The sequence below is a fragment of the Haematobia irritans genome, chromosome 2, assembly GCF_050003625.1.
Source record: "Haematobia irritans isolate KBUSLIRL chromosome 2, ASM5000362v1, whole genome shotgun sequence".
NCBI classification, from domain to species: Eukaryota; Metazoa; Arthropoda; class Insecta; order Diptera; family Muscidae; genus Haematobia; species Haematobia irritans.
Genome location: NC_134398.1, coordinates 213,935,834 through 213,947,265, shown reverse-complemented (window position 1 = coordinate 213,947,265; position 11,432 = coordinate 213,935,834). Strand labels below are relative to the sequence as shown.

The window sequence follows — 11,432 nt, the reverse complement described above, 5'->3', positions numbered from 1 at the left end:
ATAAATGTTATTGAAAGAAAAATATACACGTGTTATTGATATAAACTGTATTCAAATATACCTTATATTTGAATTAAAAATGAGTTCAAAGGGCACGTTATATGTACAACATATTTAGCATTTTTAAGAAGATTGGAATACTCTGAGACTTTGGCAGCATTACTGACGTGCTTAATAAGCTTGGCTAATTCTTTCGTGTCTCCAAAGAGTTTATGATAGCGGTAAAGGCCGCCAAGAGGTTAACAGCAATAGTCCAGAAATGATTTGACTACGTAGCTGAAGTGAATTAGAAAAAATGGCGCCAGATTCTTCCCATACCTCCAATGTATGCCTTAGCACCCAAAACGCTATATATCTGAAAAAATAGGAAACATTGTTCCTGTAATGAAGTCAAAAAACCGTGCAAAGCTGGAGATTTATAGCGGCCAGATACTCTACTTATCTCTGTAACAAAGATTCTGGAATTTGTTTCGATGATCCGAACAGACCAGAACAGAACATCTGCATAACTCACCGTCCTAAGAGCTTTTTTTACACCACTGCTTACATCGTCCTGATTTTTACTGTTCCGCTGTTTTTTTGTCTCCCCTCACCTTTTTGACAGTGCCATCCGTTATGTCACAGCGTCCTAGGAGCCTTTTTTACTGCTTATATCGCCCAGATTTTTTAACTGTTCGCTACTTTTTTAATCTCCCCTCATATTTTTCGCCAAGCAAGCACTTCCAGCAATTATTTAACCGCAAAATATTTGAGGATATTGGCTACCAAGCTCTTACATGCACTACCTGAACAGCAGAAGTACGCAGGCAGTTGAAGGCGAAGGCGTAACAATCACGGTTCCACTCGAGCCAAAAATAATCTACCAAAATTTGGAGAAAATTTTACCTCTGTCAAAATTTTGTAAAAATTTAATTTCAATTTTATTTCTATAGAAAATTTTGTTAAAATTTTATTTCTATAAAAAATTTTGTCAAAATTTTATTTTATTTGTAAAGAATTTTTTTTTCAAAATTTTATTGCTATATTAAATTTTGTCAAAATTTTATTTCTATAAGAATTTTTGCCAAAATTTTATTTCTATAAGAATTTTTGCCAAAATTTTATTTCTATAGAAATTTTTGTCAAAATTTTATTTCTATAATAAATTTTGTCAAAATTTTATTTCTATAATAAATTTTGTCAAAATTTGATTTCTATAGAAAATTTTGTCAAAATTTTATTTCTATAGAAAATTTGTCAACACTTTATTTCTACAGAAAATTTTCTCAAAATGTTATTTCTATAGAAAATTTTGTCAAAATTTTATTTCTATAGAAAATTTTGTCAAAATTTTATTTCTATAGAAATTTTTGTCAAAATTTTAATTCAATAGAAAATTTTGTCAAAATTTTATTTCTATTGAAAATTTTGTCAAAATTTTATTTCTATAGAAAATTTTGTCAAAATTTTATCTCTATAGAAAATTTTGTCAAAATTTTATTTCTATAGAAAATTTTGTTAAAATTTTATTTCTATAGAATATTTTGTCAAAATTTTATTTCTATAGAATATTTTGTCAAAATTTTATTTCTATAGAAAATTTTGTTAAAATTTTATTTCTATAGAAAATTTTGTCAAAATGGTATTTTTATAGAAAATTTTGTCAAAATTTTATTTCTATAGAAAATTTTCTCAAAATTTTACTTCTATAGAAAATTTTGTCAAAATTTTATTTCTATAGAAAATTTTGTCAAAATTTTATTTCTATAGAATATTTTGTCAAAATTTTATTTCTATAGAATATTTTGTCAAAATTTTATTTCTATAGAAAATTTTGTTAAAATTTTATTTCTATAGAAAATTTTGTCAAAATGGTATTTTTATAGAAAATTTTGTCAAAATTTTATTTCTATAGAAAAATTTGTCAAAATTTTACTTCTATAGAAAATTTTGTCAAAATTTTATTTCTATTGAAAATTTTGTCAAAATATTATTTCTATAGAAATTTTTGTCAAAATTTTATTTCTATAGAAAATTTTGTTAAAATTTTATTTCTATAGAAAATTTTGTCAAAATTTTATTTCTATAGAATATTTTGTCAAAATTTTATTTCTATAGAATATTTTGTCAAAATTTTATTTCTATAGAAAATTTTCTCAAAATTTTATTTCTATAGAACATTTTGTCAAAATTTTATTTCTATAGAAAATTTTCTCAAAATTTTATTTCTATAGAAAATTTTCTCAAAATTTTACTTCTATAGAAAATTTTGTCAAAATTTTATTTCTATAGAAAATTTTCTCAAAATTTTATTTCTGTATAAAATTTTGTCAAAATTTTATTTATATAGAAAATTTTCTCAAAATTTTATTTCTATAGAAAATTTTTGTCAAAATTTTATTTCTATAGAAAATGTTCTCAAAATTTTATTTCTACAGAAAATGTTGTCAAAATTTTATTTCTATAGAAAATTTTGTCAAAATTTTATTCCTATAGAAAATTTTGTCAAAATTTTATTTCTGTATAAAATTTTCTCAAAATTTTATTTATATAGAAAATTTTCTCAAAATTTTATTTCTATAGAAAATTTTCTCAAAATTTTATGTCTATAGAAAATTTTGTCTAAATTTTATTTTATTTGTAAAGATTTTTTTTCAAAATGTTATTTCTATAGAAAATTTTGTCAAAATTTTATTTCTACAGAAATTTTTTTCAAAATTTTATTTTATTTGTAAAGATTTTTTTTCAAAATTTTATTTCTATAGAAAATTTTGTCAAAATTTTATTTCTATAGAAAATTTTGTCAAAATTTTATTTCTATAGAATTTTATTTCTATAGAAATTTTTGTCAAAATTTTAATTCAATAGAAAATTTTGTCAAAATTTTATTTCTATTGAAAATTTTGTCAAAATTTTATTTCTATAGAAAATTTTGTCAAAATTTTATCTCTATAGAAAATTTTGTCAAAATTTTATTTCTATAGAAAATTTGTCAAAATTTTATTTCTATAGAAAAATTTGTCAAAATTTTATTTCTATAGAAAATTTTTTCAAAATTTTCTATAGAAAATTTTATTTCTATAGAAAATTTTGTCAAAATTTTATTTCTATGGAAAATTTCTCTCGGAATAACATTCGGCAGCCTTTCGAAGTTGTCTGCCCAAGCCACTGCAATTTATGATAGGCTCCGCGGCAGTCACTTGCCGGCAGCACTTGGAATGTGGACAAGGAAACCCTGTTGACTACCTAAAAGGCAATCGACTGATCAGTGCTAAACTAAGCAGCGCCAGTATGGACATGTTTTGGAAAAATATACAGACTTGTCAGAACGCTGCGATAATGTGTTCCCCCAGTGCATCATCTTTATGCGGACACCAAAATCATCTCTGTTCCCGGACACAATTAAATATTGTCATAGCTATATCTCCTCGCAGAAACCATGCAAATCACCATCTTAACAGGTTGGCTGATAAGTCCCCGGTCTGACACATAGATGGCGTCGCTAGTATTGAATGCATATTATTTTTATATAGTACCAACCTTCAAATGATTCGTGTCAAAATTTGACGTCTGTAAGTCAATTAGTTTGTGAGATAGATCGTCTTTTGTGAAGCAACTTTTGTTATTGTGAAAAAATGGAAAAAGCTGTTAACTCGTAATACACCCGAGTTTTTTCGTCGATATGTGACAGTGGATGAAACATGGCTCCATCACTCCTGAGTCCAATCGACAGTCGGCTGAGTGGACAGCGACCGGTGAACCGTCTCCGAAGCGTGGAAAGACTCAAAAGTCCGCTGGCAAAGTAATGGCCTCTGTTTTTTTGAGGTGCGCATGGAATAATCACGGTTCCACTCGAGCCAAAAATAATCTACCAAAATTTGGAGAAAATTTTACCTCTGTCAAAATTTTGTAAAAATTTAATTTCAATTTTATTTCTATAGAAAATTTTGTTAAAATTTTATTTCTATAAAAAATTTTGTCAAAATTTTATTTTATTTGTAAAGAATTTTTTTTTTCAAAATTTTATTGCTATATTAAATTTTGTCAAAATTTTATTTCTATAAGAATTTTTGCCAAAATTTTATTTCTATAAGAATTTTTGCCAAAATTTTATTTCTATAGAAATTTTTGTCAAAATTTTATTTCTATAATAAATTTTGTCAAAATTTTATTTCTATAATAAATTTTGTCAAAATTTGATTTCTATAGAAAATTTTGTCAAAATTTTATTTCTATAGAAAATTTGTCAACACTTTATTTCTACAGAAAATTTTCTCAAAATGTTATTTCTATAGAAAATTTTGTCAAAATTTTATTTCTATAGAAAATTTTGTCAAAATTTTATTTCTATAGAAATTTTTGTCAAAATTTTAATTCAATAGAAAATTTTGTCAAAATTTTATTTCTATTGAAAATTTTGTCAAAATTTTATTTCTATAGAAAATTTTGTCAAAATTTTATCTCTATAGAAAATTTTGTCAAAATTTTATTTCTATAGAAAATTTGTCAAAATTTTATTTCTATAGAAAAATTTGTCAAAATTTTATTTCTATAGAAAATTTTGTTAAAATTTTATTTCTATAGAATATTTTGTCAAAATTTTATTTCTATAGAATATTTTGTCAAAATTTTATTTCTATAGAAAATTTTGTTAAAATTTTATTTCTATAGAAAATTTTGTCAAAATGGTATTTTTATAGAAAATTTTGTCAAAATTTTATTTCTATAGAAAATTTTCTCAAAATTTTACTTCTATAGAAAATTTTGTCAAAATTTTATTTCTATAGAAAATTTTGTCAAAATTTTATTTCTATAGAATATTTTGTCAAAATTTTATTTCTATAGAATATTTTGTCAAAATTTTATTTCTATAGAAAATTTTGTTAAAATTTTATTTCTATAGAAAATTTTGTCAAAATGGTATTTTTATAGAAAATTTTGTCAAAATTTTATTTCTATAGAAAAATTTGTCAAAATTTTACTTCTATAGAAAATTTTGTCAAAATTTTATTTCTATTGAAAATTTTGTCAAAATTTTATTTCTATAGAAATTTTTGTCAAAATTTTATTTCTATAGAAAATTTTGTTAAAATTTTATTTCTATAGAAAATTTTGTCAAAATTTTATTTCTATAGAATATTTTGTCAAAATTTTATTTCTATAGAATATTTTGTCAAAATTTTATTTCTATAGAAAATTTTCTCAAAATTTTATTTCTATAGAACATTTTGTCAACATTTTATTTCTATAGAAAATTTTCTCAAAATTTTATTTCTATAGAAAATTTTCTCAAAATTTTACTTCTATAGAAAATTTTGTCAAAATTTTATTTCTATAGAAAATTTTCTCAAAATTTTATTTCTGTATAAAATTTTGTCAAAATTTTATTTATATAGAAAATTTTCTCAAAATTTTATTTCTATAGAAAATTTTTGTCAAAATTTTATTTCTATAGAAAATTTTCTCAAAATTTTATTTCTGTATAAAATTTTGTCAAAATTTTATTTATATAGAAAATTTTCTCAAAATTTTATTTCTATAGAAAATTTTTGTCAAAATTTTATTTCTATAGAAAATGTTCTCAAAATTTTATTTCTACAGAAAATGTTGTCAAAATTTTATTTCTATAGAAAATTTTGTCAAAATTTTATTCCTATAGAAAATTTTGTCAAAATTTTATTTCTGTATAAAATTTTCTCAAAATTTTATTTATATAGAAAATTTTCTCAAAATTTTATTTCTATAGAAAATTTTCTCAAAATTTTATGTCTATAGAAAATTTTGTCTAAATTTTATTTTATTTGTAAAGATTTTTTTTCAAAATGTTATTTCTATAGAAAATTTTGTCAAAATTTTATTTCTGCAGAAATTTTTTTCAAAATTTTATTTTATTTGTAAAGATTTTTTTTCAAAATTTTATTTCTATAGAAAATTTTGTCAAAATTTTATTTCTATAGAAAATTTTGTCAAAATTTTATTTCTATAGAATTTTATTTCTATAGAAATTTTTGTCAAAATTTTAATTCAATAGAAAATTTTGTCAAAATTTTATTTCTATTGAAAATTTTGTCAAAATTTTATTTCTATAGAAAATTTTGTCAAAATTTTATCTCTATAGAAAATTTTGTCAAAATTTTATTTCTATAGAAAATTTGTCAAAATTTTATTTCTATAGAAAAATTTGTCAAAATTTTATTTCTATAGAAAATTTTGTCAAAATTTTATTTCTATAGAAAATTTTGTCAAAATTTTATTTCTATAGAAAATTTTTTCAAAATTTTCTATAGAAAATTTTATTTCTATAGAAAATTTTGTCAAAATTTTATTTCTATGGAAAATTTCTCTCGGAATAACATTCGGCAGCCTTTCGAAGTTGTCTGCCCAAGCCACTGCAATTTATGATAGGCTCCGCGGCAGTCAATTTTATTTCTATAATAAATTTTGTCAAAATTTTATTTCTATAATAAATTTTGTCAAAATTTGATTTCTATAGAAAATTTTGTCAAAATTTTATTTCTATAGAAAATTTGTCAACACTTTATTTCTACAGAAAATTTTCTCAAAATGTTATTTCTATAGAAAATTTTGTCAAAATTTTATTTCTATAGAAAATTTTGTCAAAATTTTATTTCTATAGAAATTTTTGTCAAAATTTTAATTCAATAGAAAATTTTGTCAAAATTTTATTTCTATTGAAAATTTTGTCAAAATTTTATTTCTATAGAAAATTTTGTCAAAATTTTATCTCTATAGAAAATTTTGTCAAAATTTTATTTCTATAGAAAATTTGTCAAAATTTTATTTCTATAGAAAAATTTGTCAAAATTTTATTTCTATAGAAAATTTTGTTAAAATTTTATTTCTATAGAATATTTTGTCAAAATTTTATTTCTATAGAATATTTTGTCAAAATTTTATTTCTATAGAAAATTTTGTTAAAATTTTATTTCTATAGAAAATTTTGTCAAAATGGTATTTTTATAGAAAATTTTGTCAAAATTTTATTTCTATAGAAAATTTTCTCAAAATTTTACTTCTATAGAAAATTTTGTCAAAATTTTATTTCTATAGAAAATTTTGTCAAAATTTTATTTCTATAGAATATTTTGTCAAAATTTTATTTCTATAGAATATTTTGTCAAAATTTTATTTCTATAGAAAATTTTGTTAAAATTTTATTTCTATAGAAAATTTTGTCAAAATGGTATTTTTATAGAAAATTTTGTCAAAATTTTACTTCTATAGAAAATTTTGTCAAAATTTTATTTCTATTGAAAATTTTGTCAAAATTTTATTTCTATAGAAATTTTTGTCAAAATTTTATTTCTATAGAAAATTTTGTTAAAATTTTATTTCTATAGAAAATTTTGTCAAAATTTTATTTCTATAGAATATTTTGTCAAAATTTTATTTCTATAGAATATTTTGTCAAAATTTTATTTCTATAGAAAATTTTCTCAAAATTTTATTTCTATAGAACATTTTGTCAAAATTTTATTTCTATAGAAAATTTTCTCAAAATTTTATTTCTATAGAAAATTTTCTCAAAATTTTACTTCTATAGAAAATTTTGTCAAAATTTTATTTCTATAGAAAATTTTCTCAAAATTTTATTTCTGTATAAAATTTTGTCAAAATTTTATTTATATAGAAAATTTTCTCAAAATTTTATTTCTATAGAAAATTTTTGTCAAAATTTTATTTCTATAGAAAATGTTCTCAAAATTTTATTTCTACAGAAAATGTTGTCAAAATTTTATTTCTATAGAAAATTTTGTCAAAATTTTATTCCTATAGAAAATTTTGTCAAAATTTTATTTCTGTATAAAATTTTCTCAAAATTTTATTTATATAGAAAATTTTCTCAAAATTTTATTTCTATAGAAAATTTTCTCAAAATTTTATGTCTATAGAAAATTTTGTCTAAATTTTATTTTATTTGTAAAGATTTTTTTTCAAAATGTTATTTCTATAGAAAATTTTGTCAAAATTTTATTTCTACAGAAATTTTTTTCAAAATTTTATTTTATTTGTAAAGATTTTTTTTCAAAATTTTATTTCTATAGAAAATTTTGTCAAAATTTTATTTCTATAGAAAATTTTGTCAAAATTTTATTTCTATAGAATTTTATTTCTATAGAAATTTTTGTCAAAATTTTAATTCAATAGAAAATTTTGTCAAAATTTTATTTCTATTGAAAATTTTGTCAAAATTTTATTTCTATAGAAAATTTTGTCAAAATTTTATCTCTATAGAAAATTTTGTCAAAATTTTATTTCTATAGAAAATTTGTCAAAATTTTATTTCTATAGAAAAATTTGTCAAAATTTTATTTCTATAGAAAATTTTGTCAAAATTTTATTTCTATAGAAAATTTTGTCAAAATTTTATTTCTATAGAAAATTTTTTCAAAATTTTATTTCTATAGAAAATTTTGTCAAAATTTTATTTCTATAGAAAATTTTGTCAAAATTTTATTTCTATGGAAAATTTCTCTCGGAATAACATTCGGCAGCCTTTCGAAGTTGTCTGCCCAAGCCACTGCAATTTATGATAGGCTCCGCGGCAGTCACTTGCCGGCAGCACTTGGAATGTGGACAAAGAAACCCTGTTGACTACCTAAAAGGCAATCGACTGATCAGTGCTAAACTAAGCAGCGCCAGTATGGACATGTTTTGGAAAAATATACAGACTTGTCAGAACGCTGCGATAATGTGTTCCCCCAGTGCATCATCTTTATGTGGACACCAAAATCATCTCTGTTCCCGGACACAATTAAATATTGTCATAGCTATATCTCCTCGCAGAAACCATGCAAATCACCATCTTAACAGGTTGGCTGATAAGTCCCCGGTCTGACACATAGATGGCGTCGCTAGTATTGAATGCATATTATTTTTATATAGTACCAACCTTCAAATGATTCGTGTCAAAATTTGACGTCTGTAAGTCAATTAGTTTGTGAGATAGATCGTCTTTTGTGAAGCAACCTTTGTTATTGTGAAAAAATGGAAAAAGCTGTTAACTCGTAATACACCCGAGTTTTTTCGTCGATATGTGACAGTGGATGAAACATGGCTCCATCACTCCTGAGTCCAATCGACAGTCGGCTGAGTGGACAGCGACCGGTGAACCGTCTCCGAAGCGTGGAAAGACTCAAAAGTCCGCTGGCAAAGTAATGGCCTCTGTTTTTTTGAGGTGCGCATGGAATAATTTTTATCAATTATCTTGAGAAGGGAAAAACCATCAACAGTTTTGAGCGTTTGAAGGTCGAAATCGCGGCAAAGCGGCCCCATATGAAGAAGAAAAAAGTGTTGGTCCACCAAGACAACGCACCGTGCCACAAGTCATTGAGAACGATGGTAAAAATTCATGAATTGGGCTTCGAATTGCTTCCCCACCCACCGTATTCTCCAGATCTGGCCCCCAACGACTTTTTCTTGTTCTCAGACCTCAAAAGGATGCTCGCAGGGAAAAATTTGGCTGCAATGAAGAGGTGATCGCCGAAACTGAGGCCTATTTTGAGGCAAAACTGAAGGAGTACTACCAAAATGGTATCAAAAAATTGGAAGGTCGTTATGATCGTTGTATCGCTCTTGAAGAGAACTATGTTGAATAATAAAAACGAATTTTGACAAAAAATGTGTTTTTCTTTGTTAGACCGCCAACCAGCCAACCTGTTATGTATAGACAATCATCACTCAGGGTTGACCTTCATCTTCTTAAGCTCGAAATCCAGCTTTCCAAAAGAGACCCTCTAGATAAGGCAGCATACCAGGAAGGTCTGAGAAGGATTCACGAGGATACTATCAGAAAGCACAATCAGAAAGTACTCGGTGTCCGACCTCCACCCATAGCACCGGAGGAAAGAGTCCTTAAAAGGCGGACAAGTGTAGTTTCAGCCCAACTAAGATCATGTAAGTGTAGCCGCCTCAATTCCATCCTATCAGTGATTAATTACAGCGTAGCTGTAGTGTGTCCTATCTGTAATCAAGGGCCACACCGGACTCACCACCAGATCACTCAGATCTAGTCACATTCTGATCATTTTATACATATCCCCAAGAGTTTAAGCCATATTCAGCCCTTTTGATAACACAGTGATTAAAACAACAACAACAACAATCTTCAAATTTTGTTTATCTTTATTAAATAAATGCAATTTTGTTTTAATGATTTTGATCGAATTTCATATTCAAACCGATGTTACAACGGGAAGAAAAATGTGATGATTTTGTTGCTTTTTAAATATAACAATAATTTTTTTACACCTACGTAACATAACATTTGAAAATAAAAATAATACCAAAATATGGATACATATTTGTTTTTGTTTTCATTTATATAACAAAACATGATATTAAACAATAACAGATTATATTCAGTTTTTCTTGATTTTTTATGGGTATAAATTATTTATGTTTTTTTTATGTTTTTTAGAATTATTTTAGAATTAAACTTAAAATTAGATTTTTTCCATTCTCTACTGCTGGGAGGATGATTACACGTAGAAATTATAAAATTCTACAAAAAAATGTAAAACTCAAACATTAACACATAGAAAAGCTGGCCAAAAACAGGTCAAATCAGATTAAATTCAAGAAGAAAACTAGAATTGATCCTTCCGAAGGGGTAGTTGGGTGGGATTTGTCTCCAAAAACCATTACAGAGCATTCCAAGTCTTAAAGACGTAAACCAGGATTACGTGAGCGTACGAAATTCAAAAGTTCATCGGAATCCTCACACACGAAAGGTTTGAGATGATGACAGGCCACATCGTGCCATTTGAGACCATCATTGTAGAAATTATTCAAAATCGATAGGCAGGATTCATCATTACCCTGGGCAGCTTCACGATTATCAGGTTGTGGTTGATTATAGCCACCGGTAGAAGACCAATCGCCTGTATTACGTTGAGATGTGGGTCCAATTTTGGCTCCCGATCCAGACCAGAACCAACCGTTTTCATTGGGTGGTTGCAAATCGGGACGATCACAGCCAGCAAAATTACATTTACGGCCCGAGGTCCAAATGTAACGAACATTACCACGAGCTATGCGTTGTTTGATGAACTCGTTCTCTTGTGGCGTTTCCAGTGAGACGGCATCCATACAATGACGACGGCAAATATTACGAGCATCCAACCAATCTACCTCTAAGCTGCGAGTGGGAGCATGTTCCCAACTAAAGAAGTATGAGTGAGAAACACCACGGGCATCACGATAAGAGGCATGTCGAACACCTGCAAAGAGTTAAAGAAAAATTAAAGTTTTACGTAAATAAAAGACTAAAATATTGTCGTCCGCTTGAAAAAAATCCTAAAATGTGAAAAGAAGTCAAGGTGAATGTCAGAGGCGATGGCGTAAGAAATTAGACTACAAACTACCCCAAGATTCTCGGGGTTACTTTCGACAGCTTTTATAAGTCGTCTGTCCATGCCATTGCAATTTGC

At 24.9% G+C, this 11,432-nt stretch overlaps 1 protein-coding gene across 1 annotated transcript in view; it reads right to left on the bottom strand.

Moving 5' to 3' along the window:
- Positions 1–10,107: 10,107 nt before the first annotated feature.
- The window catches only part of LOC142227060 (uncharacterized), a 41,628-nt gene continuing 40,303 nt past the window's right edge, over positions 10,108–11,432 (bottom strand). Inside the window, exon 3 of the mRNA XM_075297380.1 lies at positions 10,108–11,222. Coding sequence (XP_075153495.1) covers positions 10,663–11,222 — 560 coding nt within the window. The 3' untranslated portion in view covers positions 10,108–10,662. The remainder of the gene's footprint in view (positions 11,223–11,432) is intronic.